This window comes from Haliotis asinina, chromosome 5 (genome assembly GCF_037392515.1).
Source record: "Haliotis asinina isolate JCU_RB_2024 chromosome 5, JCU_Hal_asi_v2, whole genome shotgun sequence".
Taxonomy (NCBI): Eukaryota; Metazoa; Mollusca; class Gastropoda; order Lepetellida; family Haliotidae; genus Haliotis; species Haliotis asinina.
In genome coordinates this window covers 9,652,609-9,672,633 of record NC_090284.1, presented here as the reverse complement: position 1 = coordinate 9,672,633, position 20,025 = coordinate 9,652,609, and the positions used below count along the sequence as shown (strand labels likewise).

The window sequence follows — 20,025 nt, the reverse complement described above, 5'->3', positions numbered from 1 at the left end:
ATGCTTTATAGTCCAATTGGTTTCCTTGAGAATCAGTCCCTATATCCCTATCTATAAGAAGTGTGTGAATAGGCTGATTGTGTAAGTTCTTTCTTTGTCGGTGCGGGTCTGTAGAATGAACTAAACTGTTTGTCCTTATCTGCATGGCTCATATTAATTAAAAACCCTTGGTGATATAGTTTCAGTATGGCTGACCCAGCCGTAAAACAACATTCAGTAACATTCTACTTCGAAAACAGTTCACCCGCACATGGACATACAGGTCAGAAATACAAGAGGGTTTGGAATCAGCTCCGCGAAGTATTGCCGGTGCAATGCCCTACAGAAGGCTCTACTCTGGTGCAATGCCCCACAGAAGGCTCTATACACATTTCTGTGTTAGCAACTAGGGCCTAGGACAGAACTGATCCTCAGATACCCACGCGTATAAAAAGAGCCAACATAAGGGTTCGGTTGACTAGGCTGATGTCTGTCATCTTAACCCAGCTGTGTAGATCGAAACTCGTGATGTCATTTGCCGTACAGTTATCATAGAGTGCCGCTTTAAATAATAAACATTGTTCCGAAAGAGGCACATCAAGTATAAATCTGACTGGAACGAAGTTCATGTTGCAGGGGCGGATACAGCTCTTTGAGAGAGTGTGTGTGCGCGTGTACACTATTGGGAAAAGGGGGGTGGGGGAGTGCACACTTCAGTTTCAACCGTGTTTTAATGGTCATATAAGAACATTCCAGGACAAAAGGGGGCGTGTGCACCCTTGCAACCCTCTCTGGATACGCCTATGTGTTGTCCTTTACTTATTTGTCTGAACCATACTCAGTAATTTACAGACATCCTAACTGTGGAACATTGTTGAGTGCGGCTTTAACTAAGACATAAATAAACAATGTTTCGAAATAGGCACATCAAATATAGATGTCTGGTCGAGGTTGATAAATATAATACCTTCCTACTCTAAATATGAACATGTTTGTGTATTATCTGTACAGGACAGGTGGTGATATATCAATACGTATTTGTGTGATGGAACAAGCACCTGCAACCACCCCACATCAACACTGCCTTACAGCACTTACACATCATTCAATGTTGACTATTATGTTTAAAGCATCATATTATTTAAGGTCATCCTCTAATAACATTGTCCTGTGTCAACGAAACGCAGCTACTGCTGCGCACGTGACCTTTCGAACAACGTACAGGCATCACGTAGACCTACGTAGTCGCTGTCCACCCATGGCGCTAAGTGGCCCCAGATCCCTGAAGTATTGGCTCCTGGGGGTCTCCTGAAACCTAGCTGAGGTTTGGACTGGTGTGCTGTTTTGACGTCGTACTCTTACCAAAGGATCACAGATATTTATTGGTGTAATGAGATGAAATAAGGCTACATTTCACTTTTAAGGCAAATACACACATTCAAGGACGTGCATGTACATGTGTGTTTGTTTGCGTAACTGTGCGTGCGTGAGAGGATGATTATTTATACTGAACCGCCAAAGAAACGCCACCTTTCAAAACCATATACACACGTTTGTTCTTTCAAGGTGGTGCTTTTTAAAATGACTGTACCGTTTTATTAATATGCTTTTCAATCCAAGTTGACAATTATTTTCAACGTCAGTGTGTTTTCTGATGAAAAAGCATATCGACCAAACGCACGTAAATAAGCAGACGTGGTAAAAGATTCCTTATGACATTCGTTAAAATGAAAATGCACGTGTATATCGCGTTTCTTTTGTGGTCCAGTATATAATCAGTATAATCCAAGCTAGCCCACAGAGATATAATGATATTATTAACATGTCTAGCCCATTCTGAAACAGTATCCAAGCTGCCCGACTCGACTTGTCACCGGTTCCCAATTGCGCAGATCGATGCTCATGCGGCGTAAAACTAAACTGCCTCATCCACTCACTTACTCCCGCTTTGACGACAAACAGTCTATCAACTAGACCACTTCGGTTTTATAGGACGTGTTGTGAAATGCATATCAACAGACCAACACACAAACATGAATGTACTTTTCAACCCCAGTGGTCACAGACGAGGTTTCTGAGGACGTGGGAGCTGAGTGACAATAGTAAGAACATAGTGAGTGTATATTATAAACAATAATCTGGTGATACCACGGTGGGTTGAATATATATATATTAAATTGTGTTTTAATGTCAAAACCAGCATGAGTCGTAAACACTTAGAATTCGTATGTTTCTATTGTAGGGATCTTGCCCGGATGTCACCAAATCTCCTAGTGGTTGACATCATGGGGAGTCCGGGCTCACAACCGGAACCTTCCAGTCCCCACTGGGTGGCTGTACGGAGGTTACAGGGATCCATTCTCAGATAGTTTCTGTACCGAGTCGATTACAGAGAATAGACAAGTGGTCATGGTTACTAACTTGGTTGACACATGTCACCGTATACCGCTTGCGTAGATCGATGCTTATGATATTGATCACTGGATTGTCTGATCCAGACTCGAATCTTTACAGACCGTCTGCATATAGCTGGAACATATTTAGTGTACTCCACCGTGATATTGCTGGGATATTGCGAAAAGCAGCGTAAAGCTATACTCACTCACTCACATTTGGGGGAAGGGGAATTAACGACACTCCAAACTTGCCCAAACAGACTAGGGGGTCCTTTCACGAAGCAACCTGTACTAAGGTTAAACTTAACTCTCATTTTTTAACTAAAGTTACCTTGGTGACTTACGATCACCCTAGTGCCTTGTGATCGGAGGCTCTGGTGTGGTATAATGACTGTAATGTAATGTGATGTAATGTGATGTAATGTAATGTAATGTAATGTAATGTAATGTAAACAATAGCAATGTTCAAGCTGCCTGAATAGAACAAAATATAATTTTATTCGATCTGCCGCTCATAGGTAACATTCTAAACGTTACCAACAAATATAGCTACCCCTGTGTTTATTTCAGCCGCGACCTACACGAAGTTTTCCATTGTTGATATTCCTCTCGTCTGCCCCTGAATATGACCCAAGCACGGTCATACCACGGTATGCAAACATTGCCTGTTGTTGGATATGTAGAACGAATTTAATGGGTCGTGTAAGGTTCTGCGGAGAATCACAATAGAACGCTATTAGGAATTAGGGACAACTAATGCTTATAGCGATACTGACATGCGTATGACGAGGCACGACTGAATAACAGTGTTGTGATGCGTGTACAACATAGGGTCAATGCACGCCCTGTTTTATCCCAAATTATCTAGATTTATCTTCTGTGTGTATTTTCACTGCTTACTGTTACATCAGACCACGGCAACGGACATTATAAGTATCTTGTCTAAATATAATAAATTACATTTAAAATGTGCATGTGTGTGCGTGTTAATTACACACTAAAACATCTGTTCTAACTGAAACAGATAACGATTTATTCAATTAACGATAAAAAATATGATTAAATTTAGATAAATAGGAGTGACCTTATATTTGCCAGTTGTGTCAATGGGGTTAGAGTGATTCCACCTTACTTTTAACATTATTTCCGCAATATCAGGGCATTCCACCCCAAACAATATTTTCCAAGTATAGTCGTGGGAGGAATCAACACTCACCGCCCATATAATTGGAACTACGCACACGAATGCCCTTGAACATGAACGGCCATTCAGACGTGACCTACATTTATTATAAATGTTGCATTGATCATTTGTTTAATCAGTTTATTAATACTTTCACCGAACAGATTAATGTACACGTTTGTTATGGAAGTCATTACACGGACAGATGCATATGCTGTTAAGTCCACGTTAAAAAGGTATTATAGGTGCAACTTGGTTTTAGTTAATTGTGAATACATAATAGATTACAGTTTTGTGGTTTCATGCCATACACACTGAATTAGTAACTGTCTGACTGACTAACGTCATGTGGATCATGAAATATGAGATAAATTGGACCGTCAAATCACTACCACTGCAATTGTTCTGCGTTCTGTTTAGTTCTGGCATGCCATCACTTTGTGAAATTAGTTCTCGCTCCATTGTAAGTGTTCTGACTGCTCGTGTAAATAAATAGTCCGTATGAAAAAACACAAAGCATATATGGATCATGAACATCCACGGTTGTTACAACATGCAATTAAATATATTTTTCCATGACAACACTGGGTAAAATAATAATTATGAATGGCTGATGATAAAATTCTGCATTCCGATGTTGTTATTCCTCAGGGTATATTCATGGGGGTGGAATAATACATGCTTTTGGTGATAAATAATCAAAATAATCAAATGGACCGAAAATACTGGAAACGACAGAATGCACGATACGATTCGAACGCGTTACTTAGCTGTTGTGTTTTACACGCGACAGGAAAGACAGGGTGTTTGTAGAGTGACCTGCCCTTCCTAACATGAGTGACCGCGGGAAACTTCGTCACTGCGAAAAGGAGGCCGATCTGTCATCGAAACCAGAGGTGACTACTTAGATTGTTTGTAGGTAACAGTTGGATATATAAGCTGTACCCATGTGTTGTTTTTATATTAGGTGATAAGAAAATTGACACGCATTCAGCAGAATCACTAGAAAATGACAACATAGATATAAACATGCTTGCCAAAGGCAAAGCTTCAAGTTACCATCAAGTTATCCTCTATTTTTAACTAACAAGAGGAAAACAACATGTGTAGCCTTGGCTGTTTATGGAGTCTAGCAGTTAGATCATAAGTTTTGTAAACAGACAATGAATAATTTCCTTCTTGTTTTTGCCTTTGAAAAAAAGAGAAACAATGGCTCACAGTGAAAGAAGTCGACCAGTAAGAGAGAGGAAACCAAGAATTATTACACAGTTTGGTTTGGAAGAAAATAAAACGATGAACAAAAAGGAAACCCAACTCAAATTACCGAGTGAGGGCGATATGAAAGACAAGGCGCTAAAGCAGCAAAAGACAACAATTAAAAAGAAAACAGACAAGAGAAAAAGTGACACCAGTGTTGAGAGTGGTGAATTAGGTAATAAGAAAGTGAAAAGTGATCCTCTGGATCAAAACGGTGACCTCGCCAAAGATCAGAATAATTCTCATAGTAAGGAACATAAAACTGTGAAAAAAGAGAAAGGTATTGCTAAAAAGGGCAAAGCATCTTCATCAAGAGTAAAAAAGGAAGAAGAGGATGATGATGAACTTGATGTAGATGTGAAAGTGAAAAGTAAGAAATCCAGTAGGAAAGGTTGTCGTTCTTGTAGAAAGCTGGTTGGTGCACACGTCTCCTCTCAAGGTAGGCAGATTCAGGTGTTGCAGTTTACTTTCATTATCATACAAGCCTTGGCAGCTTGCGTTAGAAAATTATCTGTTTCTGAACAGGAATTATTAAATTGGAGCTTATGTTTGTGAAATATACTGTATTTGAAATACCTTTTTCCAATAACCATGCCCTGGACCAGTCTATAAATCAACTTTATAGGCACCCCTGTATACGACAGATAATGTACCTGAGAGTCCCTATTTTCGAATGCAAGGGACACATTTTATACAGAGAAGGACACTTCAACAATATGTGAATCAGGTACATTCACAACTCCTTTATCTGTGAAAATAAATTCAGTTTGGCTTGTAAACATACACGCAATCAGCCCCTTTAGTTTCTCAGAGTGTCAATCTCCCTGTGTCATTTAGACCATGAGCGTATTTTGACTGGGATATCAATTGTCAATCAAGTTTGTTGAAACAAAAACTATATGCAACTATAATTTTGAAAAAGAGTAACATATGAAAACCACAATTTTTGAGTATACCAAATAAGAAAGTCACAGGAAAAAAGGTCACATGTAAAAAGTCACAGTTTAGGCAGGGAAAAAAAAGTCAGTCAAAAAGTCACAATAACTTTTTATTATATCTTTAATTATAACAATAAATCATAACTTCTTTGTTATATCACAAAATCGCAGAGTAGCAATCATGAACACATTTAGAAATCACAGTCCACTGATCAATCAAAATTCTTAGTTAAATTCAGAAAATCACAGATGATCAATTAAATGAATCGAATCGAATGTTCCATCCAACCCCATACAGGAACTCTGGGATAGGTTTGTACTTATTAACTCGGTCCCTGTACATGTTCTGAAGATGTTGCTGAAAGTCTAAACTTATCCTCAGTACTTTTCGTTACACTCCATAACTGAGTCTAACCTTATGAGAGGTTGCGTCAGGTAACCTTTAAGATTGACCAATCAGAACACAGTTTACCAAATCGTGAAAGTGGACAACCTTTGAGATTGACCAATCAGAACACAGTTTACCAAATCGTGAAAGTGGACATTCTTACATACCCTTTGAACATTTTATCTCGAAAAGGTTCGTAGCCGAATGATTCCGAATGCTGTTTAACATAGGATCGCTTCTGGGTGATGCACACTGTGCACATTACAACCATGACAACGGTGAGTAAACAGTCTCAGAAAATTGTTTTTTTGGGCAATATCCAAGGATGTTATCTTGCAGAAATATTAGCTAATGGTCACATACAGGATTCGAACCCGCACCCTCAGCGTCAGGCACCTAATCGCCAGCACACAAAGTCAGCCGTCTAGCCTGCTCAGCCACGGTGACTTCAACAAAAATGAAAGTCGGACAACTGGTAGTTTAGACTGCGTACTTTGTGTACCCCTCTGATAGGTGTAAATTGGCACGGCTCCCACGGCCGAAAGCTATGATTACACGATGCCATTTGTACTTTACTGAGAAAGTGAAATCCCAAATATGACATATGTTGCATTTGACCACTTCCTAAAACTGGCATCGTGGCATTTGACTCATGCCTAATTGCTTATCTCCTCCCTGGCGAAGACAGTGGAATGCCTGAAATCCCTTGAAGTTCCTCTCTAAAAGAAGCAGATGTGAAATACGGAAGCCTCCCTTTTCCCACCAAAACAGTCACATGACTAACCATGATTGTCACTCTCTCCTCATCACCCGACAAGATCGGCTGGAGGCATTTGGTGTCCCAGATACGGCGATAGGTTTTTCAATTATTACGGTCCTTTAATTAAATGTGTGTCATATGCGGTATTTGACTTATGTATATTCATCATAATTTGTTAAATTTTTGTTAATTTTGTATTCATATAGCATGTATTTTGTCCTTTTCTGTTTCTGTTTTCGGTACAGATTACAGTCAGCGGTTCACCCACATATACTTTGTCCGTCGTGTAAGCTCATCTGTTCTTCCACTGTTCGCTTATAAATTTTGCATAAATTTATCTGATTCAGAATTTATTTTATATGTTCGTTCTGTTCGTAGATGTGTGAGGACTGGTAACGTCGGATTTCATTAGTCCTGTCTAAATCAGTTGATCACCACATTAAATGCTGAAATTCATCATTCTAGTGACCAGTCTGGCATGTCTGCAGGGATGTGTCTTGGCAGTGAGCTGGCCCCTAAGCCACAGAAGAGAACCTCAACGGAGACGGGGTTGTCGCAGCTTAAGAAGTCAAGATCATCGTTATTGAAGACGAAGTCCTCATGAACGAAGTCATCGCAGGGTCAACATACTTTGACAACAAAGAAGTCCTTTGGCAACGAGACTGTCCCTCTTCAGGAACGACAAATCTGTGATAAGCCGCCGCTGATTCTACACAGCGAGCAGAATGTCGACTGGCAAAGACAACTTTCACCTTCATCTAGATCAGCCCAGACTACTTTGTCACTGTTCCTGAATCCTTGGGAGGGTCGTCAATCGACGCAGACTTCATCAGCAGTGATCATCGCATCAGACATCTCTAAGAGTCTTCAACTACATCAACTGCAAACGCGCCGTGTGAGCACTCACTCCAGAGGATGAAGAGGCAGTGTATACATGCACCCGCTCAAGAAGATCGTCTTTGTCATCTCGTCGCAGTCTGGAGAGAGATCCCCCAACCCACTTGTCGAGTCAGTGCACCCGCACGGGTGTGTACACTCACGTGAGTGAGTACCCACGCTCGGGTGAGTGCACTCACAGGTCTACTCCTTAGTGCAGAAGATCTTCATCAGTCTCCCCAGCTCACCTGGACTCATATAAGAAGGATCATCGGCATTCACTGAATGCGTTTCACTCATGGAAGGATGGAGACAGATTTACAGATTGTCATTGTTACGGTTAAGAATTTACCGTGACAAACAATGTATGAAATCCCCTGTGAACCAGCAAAACAGAACAAAGACAAATTTAAAATATTCAGATATATTATTTAGCAATGAGAGAGCAAGTTATACAAAGGTCACAAGTCAATTTCACAATACCGATTTCAATACAATACGAATGAGACAAAATCTACGGCAATGGGTCACAAAATATAACATAGCAAACTCACCAAAGTCTTAGTACGAGAGAGAAACAGTTGTGCAGAATGTAACATGGCGAGTGGTCTGACAGCACTTTCAGGCGTTGATGGATAAAATGTTGGCAGCGATTTGATGATGATGTACTCCAGTGAATGAATGTGAAAGTGTCAATCTGTGTTGCTCACAACACGGCAACTTGCCTTTACATATGCTTTCAGTCGTTTCCCGAAAGAACGAACACCTATTGGCTGTCACCAACACCGTAGAATGCCCCAGAATAACCTCCTGGAAGTAAACAAATAGGAAGTCAAGGGCAGATAATTCCCAGAAAACCTGAATCCTAAAAATGGGGCTCATCTATTATATGAAATGTGACCCTTTATAATTATTATTCAAACACAAAACATTGTGACCCAATAATAATTATTATTGAATTAATAACAAATTATGCAGAAAATACACACTTGTAATCTCGCTATCCATGGACTCCAAAGAGGCCAACACATATAGGACGAAGAATAAGGACATCGACACGTCAATGTTTCTGCCGAAAGATCCAATATCTCCGATCCGTGAGATGTTATCTACTTCATTCAAGTCAGCAACCAAGTTTCAACAACAATAGATTCAGCCACGACAAGCCAAGATAGATAACAAGCGGCTTGCCCAGCTGGACACCACTACGAGACGCTCCTTCTGCAGACTAGCTTGATCTAGAGCTATCAACGAGACTCTCATCTCAGAGTTCAGCAATCCTGCCAGCAAGGAAGAGAGAATGATCCTGTCAGCACTCATCACACAGAAGAAGGATCAGCAGTTTATGTCCGAACACCTTACCTCAACTACTGCGGGACTGAATTTACTTCGTCGACAAGGTCTCTTGTCCACGTCATCATGGAGTGAGAGTTTGGTGAGAAGTGAGAAGCCCCTTGGTCAGCGCCTACAACATTTGATGGGAAGATTGAAGACAAGGATGGTCGCCCAAGACTCCAGAGAAGTCATGATGATCATGTCCACCGACAACTTGACAATGGTGCTCAAGCAGACAAGTTAACGCTACAGCAACAAGTCTAAGTTCTCCCGAGTCCAGTGAGTGAGAGATAAGAAGTTTAATACTTAAGGAGACAAGCCATCTTCCTTTCGTTGCCTCTACAGAGGAAATAGGTGCAGTTAGACGTCAGGCCATTCATCCAAGGACGGAAGAGGAGGTAAACATTGAAGATCAGGTTTGGAATGACGGGAGTCTTCCAGCCCCAGCCGTTCCCATATAACTGTCTCAAATGGGTGGACGTCTTCAAATCTCCTATAAGAATTGGAGAATTCTCAACGATGAATACGTCACGCAGATTCTTCGAGATGACTACAAGATACCACTGCAAACTACACCTCCAATCACAAGAGATGACGGTATTATCTTCTGTGGAAAAATTTTGACACATCTACCTGGAGGACAGTCTGTCTACATCAGCTTTAAGTGGTGGGAGTTTTTTTTTGCGAGCTTTTACTCATCTGGACATGAGCTCACCAAACAGCATGGTATCACCGTCTGAACAAGATTTCACGGTGATCAGTTGACTGCTACACCGGTGACATCAGCTCTACAATCTGATTGGTCCTCGAGAGACAACGCCCTGCGCAGAATATGGTGTTATTGTTCCAGTATCATGAAGTTGTCAACATTCGCTTGCAGACTTTCAACGATGGAAAGATGTCGATTACACACTAGATTAGCAGTTTACAGCGTCATCTGATTCTTCAGGAGGCATAGAGTTCTTCTAACAGCAGATTCAACGTTGCCTTTCGGGTGGCTTGCAGCAATGAATGACAGTTTCTGATCAGACAGAAAGCCAGCTATAAATAGACTTCCTTCGAATGTCAACTCACTCATAATGTACAGTGTTGACGATCTGAAGGCGAAGAATGACGCATCTTCACAGCATCCAAGCTCATCACGAGAGAAGTCAACTCAGTCTACAGTTTGACTTCTATATCAGGCTACTAACTCAGTTTGGTAAACATGGTGTTTGCCAATCATTATCTATGAGACATAGCCACAGATAATGTCACTGGCATTCATCACTTTGGGCTTCTCGTCTTTGCACAGCAACTAACGGTTCCTCGAAGGCGCTGAGTTTACTCACCCATTTATCACATGACTCGTGGTGATCTGATACTCATGGATTCTGTAAGCAATTAAGCATGAGTCTGGAAAAGGAAGACTATGTAATTTTCTGAATAAAATTGATATTTTATACTAATCCTGACTCACGACGAAAGCCCTTCCAGCTGCCCCTCACAGGCATGCTGAATTCCAAAATTCTCGTGTCGGGCAATTTTATAGAGAGAGTGACGAAGTTGTGACCAATTTAGTCATGTGACCAATTTGGTGGGAAAAGGGAGGCTAACGCGTGGGTAGGATTTCAGGTATTCCACTACCTTCGCCAGGGAGGAGGAGATAAGCAGTTAAGCATGAGTCAGGATAAGTATAAAATATCAATTTTATTCCGAAAATTACATTACTTTACTGGCATAAATTTTTGTATTGTGGCTTTTTTTCTCCGGGACCTTTTTTCTGTGACTTTTTATCCGTGACTTTTTTTCCTGTAACTTTCTTTCCTGCATTCGAGACTTACCATCTGTATATCTCTAGGTGGTGTACATAATGCTGTCTACAATGCCGTTGATATTGGTGCCAGGTCCTTTGCCATGTTCCTCAAGTCTCAGCGTCAATGGAAGGCCAAACCGCTGGATGACAATGTTGTTGCGAAGTTTAAAGATGCATGCAAGGTCTGTAGTCATACTTTGAAAACCACCTTTCTAAAGCCCTGTAACATGCTGTTTGAGTGTGATTCCTCAATATCACCTAGGCCCCATAGTATAACTCTAATATTCATTGTAACCATCTATCCTGATCATTGCGTATTGTCATTCATGATATGTTGGTAGTATTTTTCACTTGGATAGAAACAAAACATTCACTCTCTCACTCACTAGGTAATAAAGCTGAGTGTCTACTAATAGTGCTGTTTTGCTTGTAGGAATATGGGTTCACTCCTGACCTGATAATCCCCCATGGGTCATATTTGATCAATTGTGGTTCTCCAGAACCCGACACTCTCCGGAAAAGTCGTGATGCGCTGGTGGATGAGCTACATCGATGTGAGAAACTCGGCCTTACCCAGTATAACTTTCATCCTGGTGAGATCCTGATTTAAAACATGACTTGCTTACTTTTCCTTTAAATAGCTGTGGGACTTTGTTATGACCATTTTGAGAGGTGAACTGTAGGGTTGAATATGGATTAATGCATAAAAGGTGGCTTTTATGAGGAATATGGAAATATTTGTTTTAGTTTGTGTCCCCCTTGGCAATATTTTTGTGTTTTGACAGCATCATGTACATAACTAAATCTGAATCAGACAAACAAGTGATTAATATATGCATTTCCACATTCCGCTGTGATATGAAGACATACAACCAGTGTGAATGAGTTCACTTTTACATCATTTTCAACATGTGTCTCAGCAATAACAACGAAGCATAAATAATCAAGTCAGAAATACAACCTAGTGGTTGATTGCATGAGCTGTTCTGACTGAATCGCCGTAACTACAAGAGCACATGGGATATTTTCAGATCCCCACATGACGCTGATCAGAGCTAAGGTGTTGGTGTCGTCTACATAAACCATGATGTATTAAGAAATACAGTTCGCTCTACCACCATGTTCAGTGTAATAAAGTACACTTTTGCTCTGAACTATTATAGTTAATGTCATACTATTTCAGGGCAAAAATGTGCTTTATTTCACAATATGTGGTGGTAGAGTGAACTGGATTTCTTGAACCTTTTCTTGAACTGGAAGATGCCAGAGGTAATACTTTGTAAGGATAATTTCAATTAATCAACAACAGTGTCGGTGGCCTAAGTTAAGAATCCTTCCACAGGGCTTACTGATGGGCTGTTCCTTTGACGTGTCTGCTGCCCTATGATAAGATGAACATTACCAGACAAAACAGATGATAAGCTAACTAGACAGATGAAGCTAACTAATCAAGCAACATTCCACGATTGCATTGTGGGAAAGTAAACATAGCAATCATTAACATGTTAGAGGAAACTTGTGAGTCGAACTATGACACGTTTTATCCATCGGAATGTTAGCTGATTGACACAAGTGGAAACCAAGAAATAGATGCAACGGAGTAGTTTACAGTAAGGAGGCTGTACAAGGTCATGACAACTGACATGCATGGAAAAGTGTTTATATTTGCATTGGTGAAATACTTTTTATGAGTATGTCTTCGAGTTACAGTGTTGTCAAATGTTTTGACAAAGTGGAAGGAGAGTATTGAAAATATCATATTCAAAATTCCAAAACCACCAAAATACGCAGTACACCACCAGACCAATCTATGTGCCAAGTTTGGTGAAGAAATAGGGAAGGGTTTTACAGTTCTGCTCTGGAAAAGGACACTACCACCACATTCAAAGTCTAACTTGTTGCCAGGGAAATGAAAAAGAAATTTATTCAGTATTGCAAAACTACCAAAATGCACAAGTACACTGCAAGATTGATTTATGTGCCAAGTTTAGTGAAGACATAGTGAAGGTTTTTGAAATTCTGGTTGGAAAAAGTGAGAGTGATCGATTTTAATTTGATGCCGCACTCAGCAATATTCCAGCTATATGGTGGCCGTCTGTAAGTAATTGAGTCTGGACCAGACAATTCAGTGATCAATAGAATGAGCATTGATCTGGGAGTGGGAACCAATGACATGTGCCATCCAAGTCAGAGAGCCTGACCACCCGATCCCGCTAGTTGCCCTTTATGGCAAGCATTGGTTGCTGAAGGCCTATTCTATCCCTCACCTTCAAGGGTTGGAAAAAACCCCACCAAATTCAGTCTAAGTCAAACTTTTTGTCATGGAATTGCAAAAAAAAATTATTCCCAAAGTACCAAAGGGCATTAGTACACCACCAGATCTATCTATGTGCCAAGTTTGGTGAAGAAATATTGAACATTGAAAGTTATACTCTGAAAAAGACAAATGTGCATGGACAGAGTCCATTTTATCACCGTCTGCATAACTTGTTGCTGGGATAAAAAGTGCACATTATTGTCTGATAAAGTACTGTTGGCACTTCTGATCTTTCACCAAAGCGTCTTAGAACTGTCAATACAGAGGATACTAGGTGCTGTATATGTGTTTCAGGCTCTACCTGTGGGAAGATTTCTGTGAAAGAATGCATTGCCCTCATTGCAGAGAGTATTAACATTGCTCATTCCAAGACCAAGTACGTCAGGACAGGTGTGTGGCAGTATGTGAAACTTAACTGAATTCTTGCATTAATGCCACATAGAATGTCAGGATCATAAATCAAGCTTAGTCGTTGTTACTTTCATTTCAGTGATAGAAAACATGAGCTGCCAAGGATACACAATAGGAGGAAAGTTTGAAGAACTACGTGGCATTATTGACAAAGTCAAGGACAAATCTCGAATAGGTGTCTGCCTTGATACATGTCATGCCTTTGCTGCAGGTAGGAAGTAAGGCCTGTTTCATGAAGCACTCACAGCACTACCAATTTCTTGAGCCAAAGATTACTACGGGCAAGTAGCACTAAGAGGGTGTTGGGTGCATTATGTGTTAATGTTAACAGCCACAAGAAGACAAAAATAGAGATGAGTAGGTTAAAACAGGTTTCACTAAGAATGATTGTTTTATTCCTCACTCTGCAATATTCCACCTGAACAATTGCCAGTAGAACATCAGAGCCAGAACTTTCAGAGATTTGTATCATGAAAGCTCCCACCTGCCAGATTTGTGTGCCTTTAAGATTTACAACAAGCATATGTTTCTAGGGGAATATTTCACAACAAAGGATGTTCTCATTAGCTTTTTCAAATGGTAATACATTATTAGTCAATATTTTTTATATTCTCTTGGAATTTACGGCAGGACACACCAGTATTGTGCTCCACACTTGGTTTCAGCACTTCATAAATCTGTGTACACTGCCTTCTTCCATCACTTGTGAATAAAGTCTCTCCATGCATTGATTCCATAGAACTGGAACACTAAAATATTTGTTTTAGGCTTTGACCTGACGACTGATTCTGGCTACAAGAAATTCATATCTGACTTTGACAAGATTATTGGTTTCAAATATCTTGATGCTGTGCACTTGAACGATTCCAAAGGTGAGACACATGTCACCGGCACCAATGCAAACATCAATTACTCTTAAGTCTTTACATTAGTAATATGTCCAACCCATACAAGATATAATAGACTTGGCTATTCAGCACAGCAATAAAGAATAACAACATAAATCCCATTTTGAGCCACTGGTTCTCTTCACATTATGACATATTGGTTGGAAGTAAACATTTCACTGCTTAAACATTTTAAGTGTTGCTGTGGGTTAAGCACAGATTTTGAAGCATATACCACTATGGAGTCTTTCAATGATATTTAGAAGTGCTACTCAGGGGTGAAAATTTATGGATGTCAGTGTCAGTAATTTAAACACTGTGTTTACTGAAATTACAGAAGTCAGTGTCCATACATTTTCACCCTTTATATACATGTACAACTGTCCTTGATAAAGTAAAATTATTACTTGAAAGAAGCAGCTCCAGTGCTGATAAGCAGCATCTGCCATTCTGCTTGTTGATGGCAATAGAATACATTCCATAGCCTGATCAGTCCACAGGGAAAATTGACAGTTTTTGTTTTCTCCAGGTGTGAAGGGTTGCCATCTAGACCGACACGAGAACATCGGTAAAGGGCACATTGGCCTGGAGGGTTTCCGTAGAGTGATGAAGGATCCCAACTTTGACAACATTCCCATGGTTCTGGAGACACCCCATGGTATGGGTTATGACAAGGAAATACAAATCCTGCATGGACTCTGTCATGGATGATGTCCCTTTGTGTAATGACTTCAAGTACCGTTTGATTGTTGTTTCACTGAACAATGGCTGAAGGTGATGTTCTCCAAGTGCTGTTGGGTAATTTGTCAGAACTTTTTCACCAATGAAGACGTTTTCCAGTAAAACAGATCATTACTCAGATTTTCTTTCTTTCTTCCAAATATTTATAAAAAACTATAAAAAATACTGTTTTATTCAGTCTTACAAAGTTTATTTAATTGTGTAGAAAAGTGCTTGAGGTTTTATGAACACAAATTAATGACAGCAGAACTTGTCATATCAACATTTTATTTACATAAAGTACATGGGTGTTGCACACAAGAAACTCATGGTAGTGTGGACAATAAAACCTTTCACAAGCTTTTTGACTTATGTGCTCTTTTACAATTTGACAAAAGAATGCATGCTTAACATACCTAGAGATGGAACAGTTTTCCTAAACTAGTATCTTTATCTCGTTATAAAAGGGTATAGGAAACTATGTTTTTAGTTTAATGTCAATCCACTATCAATAACCCATTCATATCTTCTCAAGGGATACACAGAGTAGTCTTGACACACCCTACTCATGTTACTTTGAGAGTCACTACAGTTGTATGTTTTGTAAATTAGCAACACATCTACAAGCTGATGTATCTGACAGCTGGTACCGTTAAACACCTAGGGTATCATAACAGCTTCGCTGACATGTGATTAACATTTAAACATACATCACAGGATCAGAATTCTGCAGTATATTTTTGATGTCAATATCTGTGTTGACAAAACATCAACAGCATTAATATTCCATTGTAACAGTAACATCTTTCCAGGGGGCCCTGATTTCATAGTCTTGAGCATCAATAATAAGTCATAATGAATGCTGTGATACAGTATTGATATTCTATTAGGTTTATTTATACACGAGTACATCCTTTCAACAGTACAAGAAACATTTCAATATACACAAATGGAGCTGTGTCACGGAGTCATTACCTTACAGATGCACTCTGAAGCAGTTAAAGCTTAACAACATACAATTACCAACCTAAAATAAGGGTACCTGTATTTTATGTACTTTGCAGCCAAATATGAGGTGGACAAAGTCCTGTTTGTTCAAAGAGTTTGCCTTGCAACAAGGCTGGGAATGATGCAGGAGGCAGCCAAGATGGTGACAGGAGCTGTAAACTGTCATTTCACGTACACATCTCGCCTGCTATCCATTATCAGGAGGCTGCCACTTGAGATAGGGGTTCCTCCAAGTACGTGGCTAGTGCCTCCAGCTGGAACATGAATGGATAATGGACTGAGTTGTTATCACAATTTGGTGATGCACATCCTACTGGTTGTAATAAATCACTTAATGTGGATTGTATGATCAGATTTAGTGATTCTAATGTTATGTCATCATGTGCTGTTATTATCAATAACTGGATTGTCTCACCAAGGCTTTATTATTAATTTGCATAAATTGAATATTCCTGAATGTGTCAAGAAACATGCAAAAGAACAGTACAACGGAGGGGAGATAATTCATGCAAGACCTGTATTTCTCTTTGTCAAAATCAGCCAATAAAAAATTAATTTGGCCTAGTTCCAAAGCTGCATATACTGAAAGGTGGGGGCAGAACTGATCATTAGCAGTAACAGTGATCAGAGCTCCAGGTAAGTTTTTGGCCATGTGGGTATGATACCCACACATTAGAAACAATGTGGGTATTTCAAATTTCAACTGAGTATCTATGCTTTTTAGATACCCACCATGTTTTTAAAATCGGAGAATCCACTTAAAAAAAAGTATGACTGGTGTGATGTTTTATTCAATTTAGAATTAGACAAAATCCTCCCAACAAAGGTAATACAGCCTCTATCCACTTTTGCTGGAAGAAATAATATGTGAGGGAGTGAGTTTAGTTTTATGCCGCTCTCAGCAATATTCCAGCTACATGGTGGCGGTCTGTAAAGAATCAAGTCTGGACCACACAATCCAGTGATCAACAGCACGAGCATCGATCTGCGCGATTGGGAACTGATGATGTGTCAACCAAGTCAGTGAGTCTGACCACCCGCTCCTGTTAATTGCCTCTTACGACAAGCATAGTCGCAAATAATTTGTGCCATGGTCCACATCCGTGTAAAACATAGCATGCTCCATTTTTAAGAGGGCAGCATGTAATCGATTGCGGACAAGATGTCCTGAACTATCACCAACACAAACACTCCATTCATTTCAGTTGCTTCTCAAACAATTACAATCCTCAGTAAAAATAATAACATTGTCTTAAATTTAAAGATGTGTTGGTAATACTTTCCTGCAATTCACTTTACTACAACATTACCACATACCTTGGCTTTCAACATTCCAAAGCCTACACTGTCCTTGCAGCACACACACAGGAGCAGATTAGCCACCTTGGTCAGACCAACCTTCCCCTCCTGAAAGAGCAGCAGGTATTAACTGGTTGAAGCTCTCATAAAATATATCGTCCATGCCACTTGGAAACTGATGGCATAACCACCCTTTGTGAATGGTTGAAAATTGATAAGTAACGTAACGCCTCATGTTCGCTTGGACAGAAAATTGCTTTTAAAAAATCTGACACTTGGGATAGGTTAGCTGACTTGACAAATGTCACATTGGAGGAATGGGACACTTACTTTGCACTCCACCAGGACATGTTGCAACTTGTCATCATTGAAGGCCTGAGTTCCATTCCTCACATATGATGTCCAGATGTTGCTGGCGATGGCAGCAGTGACGGCAGCGTCCTTGTCTCCATAACCGGAATATGCCAGCAGGGACCCTTCATTGTTGAGCAGACTGGACAGAAATGACATAATCAAAGACATTTTTTCACACAATATCTATTTTCTTGTTCCACCTTTCTAGATGAAAATTCTGTAAATGTACCTCAGAAGTTTAGAATGTGAGATAATGCACTGAAATGGTAAAAGAACACCTAGACTTCCAACCTGTCGACAATCTTGCTAAGACCAAGTAGTCATTCAAACCTTCAACAGGCACTGAATTTGTGTGATAATGCAAACAATCATGAGCAGCACACTCTAAGAGTTATTGCCAGCCCAAGCTTGTAATTACAGACAACTCAAGGTTCAGGTTCACTCAATGAACTACATCACCTAAATCAGTAGAATTGTTGACCAGGGTGCCCTTGTACTAAAAAACTTTAATGCTAGCACTAGCTTGAGTCCATGTTAAGGTGTGGGAGTTACGGTCACCGTAGTGTAATGATTGCTTTGTACAACGGCACCCAGGCAGTGAAGACACTGCTATAGTGTATTGGGGTTGAATGTTTGTGTACAGAAAGCTGATCATATAATATTAATGTAAGAGATGTCTTACATAATATTTGAGTGATTTTTCCTGCAAAGTTACACAGCTCATTAATTTATATCATCCAGTCATAATGATCATATTAGCAAGAGAAAAGTTAGTTTAAACAAACCTGATAACAGGACTGGCTAGCCTTGGCTATACATTCAAAGCAGGATAATAAATTGAGTGAGTATATACTATATTTTCAGAGGCAGTTAATCTCATTAATGAATAAATTAAGAACTCATACAACATATGAGAAATGTGCTACACTATCATCAACCAAGTCACCGAACCTTGGCATCCAACCATGTTACCATCTGTACTAATTGAGGCCATTCTGACCTGGACTTTCATAAGCCAAACTGAACTATGACAATTGGGAGTAAATATGTCACCAATGTATATTCATAAGCATGATAGTTGGACTGAATTGTTTTATGCAAACCTCAATACAACAGAAGTGATTAATCAATGCTCCGGCTTTCAGTTTCACTTCCACTGAATGGGTTGTTGTTGACAGGTACTACAGACATACAGAAACATATCCTAAACAAAGTTAAAATACAGAAAAGTACCCAGTACCCTAAATAGGGACGAGTCCATATTCTGCAATCCAAAAGTGACACCAGTTCATGTTCATCTGTTTCTTTAATACACTGTTAAAGATTCATTTGGGTAAGCTTGTTTCTTATATCATGCTATCAAACACGTCCAGAACAACTTACAACAGTTCCGATAATAAAAAACAAATAAAGCAGAATGGACTCTGAATTGTGATTTTGGTTGTGGTATATTTCTGGGTACAAGTTCCACTTGTAAACCCTGCTTGAAATGTATTCTGTTAATAATAAATATTTCTTGGGGTTTAGCTCTTAGTTTACATAGTACCTGTGCTGATATCAACCTACTCAACTTTCATCAAAAAGACAAAACACCCTTTCCTCCCCTACAACTCAATGTTGGGTCAACTATGAATGCTATCTGGGATGTAATGATGTCAGGAGCCATGAACTACACTTAAGTTGGCACGCACTGGCACTGGGTGCAGTTCACTGAATATGAACGGCCAATCCCAGTCACTCAGGTGGAAACAGCGTTACTTTGTAATACAGGCAGTTATGTTATTTGCAAACCTTACGTCAAGTTACGAAAGTTCAGCATCGGCTAATGATGCTGACCCCATGAAGGTAGACATTTTACTCCATGTTGTAGGGCGATAAAAGAATGCCCCTTAGTACATTCTAAGATTAGTCAACCTACAGGGTACTGCTTACTCCTCCGGTGTTTGCTTGGCTTAAAACTTGTGTCAGAGCCTTTGGTTTTAACATTTTTTCGTCTTTTCCCTGCCGATGTGAAAATCCACTGGCGTTTACAGGAAAACACCTGTCACATGATCGACAGACACGAAATGTTACGCGCTTTCGGATTGGCTGACCAAACGAATAACTTCACTTCCGTGTTTTC

The 20,025-nt window shown here is 39.8% G+C and overlaps 2 protein-coding genes across 5 annotated transcripts; one reads left to right on the top strand and one right to left on the bottom strand.

Annotated features, from left to right (window-relative positions):
• The first annotated feature begins 4,367 nt into the window (after window positions 1–4,367).
• LOC137283528 (probable endonuclease 4) lies at window positions 4,368–15,603 on the top strand. Of its 4 annotated transcripts, none has more exons than XM_067815081.1 (8): window positions 4,368–4,454; window positions 4,761–5,254; window positions 10,953–11,089; window positions 11,341–11,500; window positions 13,519–13,614; window positions 13,715–13,846; window positions 14,403–14,507; window positions 15,052–15,603. In XM_067815081.1, exons 2-8 carry the CDS (start codon window positions 4,768–4,770, stop codon window positions 15,231–15,233), a joined length of 1,299 nt encoding a protein of 432 aa, XP_067671182.1. In that variant the 5' UTR covers window positions 4,368–4,454; window positions 4,761–4,767; the 3' UTR covers window positions 15,234–15,603. The 4 variants fall into 4 exon arrangements, with proteins under 4 accessions (XP_067671182.1, XP_067671184.1, XP_067671185.1 ...); XM_067815082.1 differs by having other exon boundaries at window positions 4,410–4,473; XM_067815083.1 differs by lacking the exon at window positions 13,519–13,614 and having other exon boundaries at window positions 4,370–4,454.
• On the bottom strand, window positions 15,514–19,972 carry LOC137283529 (ragulator complex protein LAMTOR2-like). Its single transcript, XM_067815086.1, has 4 exons — window positions 19,822–19,972; window positions 17,880–18,042; window positions 17,568–17,657; window positions 15,514–16,504 (listed from the first exon to the last, which is right to left on the bottom strand). The coding sequence occupies exons 1-4, from the start codon at window positions 19,887–19,889 to the stop codon at window positions 16,448–16,450; spliced, it is 378 nt and encodes a 125-aa protein (XP_067671187.1). The 5' UTR covers window positions 19,890–19,972; the 3' UTR covers window positions 15,514–16,447.
• Window positions 19,973–20,025: the final 53 nt, after the last annotated feature.

What these genes read in the sequence shown, in the direction of transcription:
- LOC137283528 (XM_067815081.1), top strand. Translation starts at nt 4,768, where the DNA reads ATGGCTCACAGTGAAAGAAGTCGACCAGTAAGAGAGAGGAAACCAAGA. An exon ending in TGCACACGTCTCCTCTCAAG is followed by an intron (nt 5,255 to 10,952) that starts GTAGGCAGATTC and finishes GTATATCTCTAG; the next exon opens with GTGGTGTACATAATGCTGTC. An exon ending in GCACTTGAACGATTCCAAAG is followed by an intron (nt 14,508 to 15,051) that starts GTGAGACACATG and finishes TGTTTTCTCCAG; the next exon opens with GTGTGAAGGGTTGCCATCTA.
- LOC137283529 (XM_067815086.1), bottom strand. Translation starts at nt 19,889, where the DNA reads ATGTTAAAACCAAAGGCTCTGACACAAGTTTTAAGCCAAGCAAACACC. An exon ending in ATGTCCTGGTGGAGTGCAAA is followed by an intron (nt 17,658 to 17,879) that starts GTAAGTGTCCCA and finishes CTGCTCTTTCAG; the next exon opens with GAGGGGAAGGTTGGTCTGAC. An exon ending in TTGGAATGTTGAAAGCCAAG is followed by an intron (nt 16,505 to 17,567) that starts GTATGTGGTAAT and finishes TTCATGTTCCAG; the next exon opens with CTGGAGGCACTAGCCACGTA.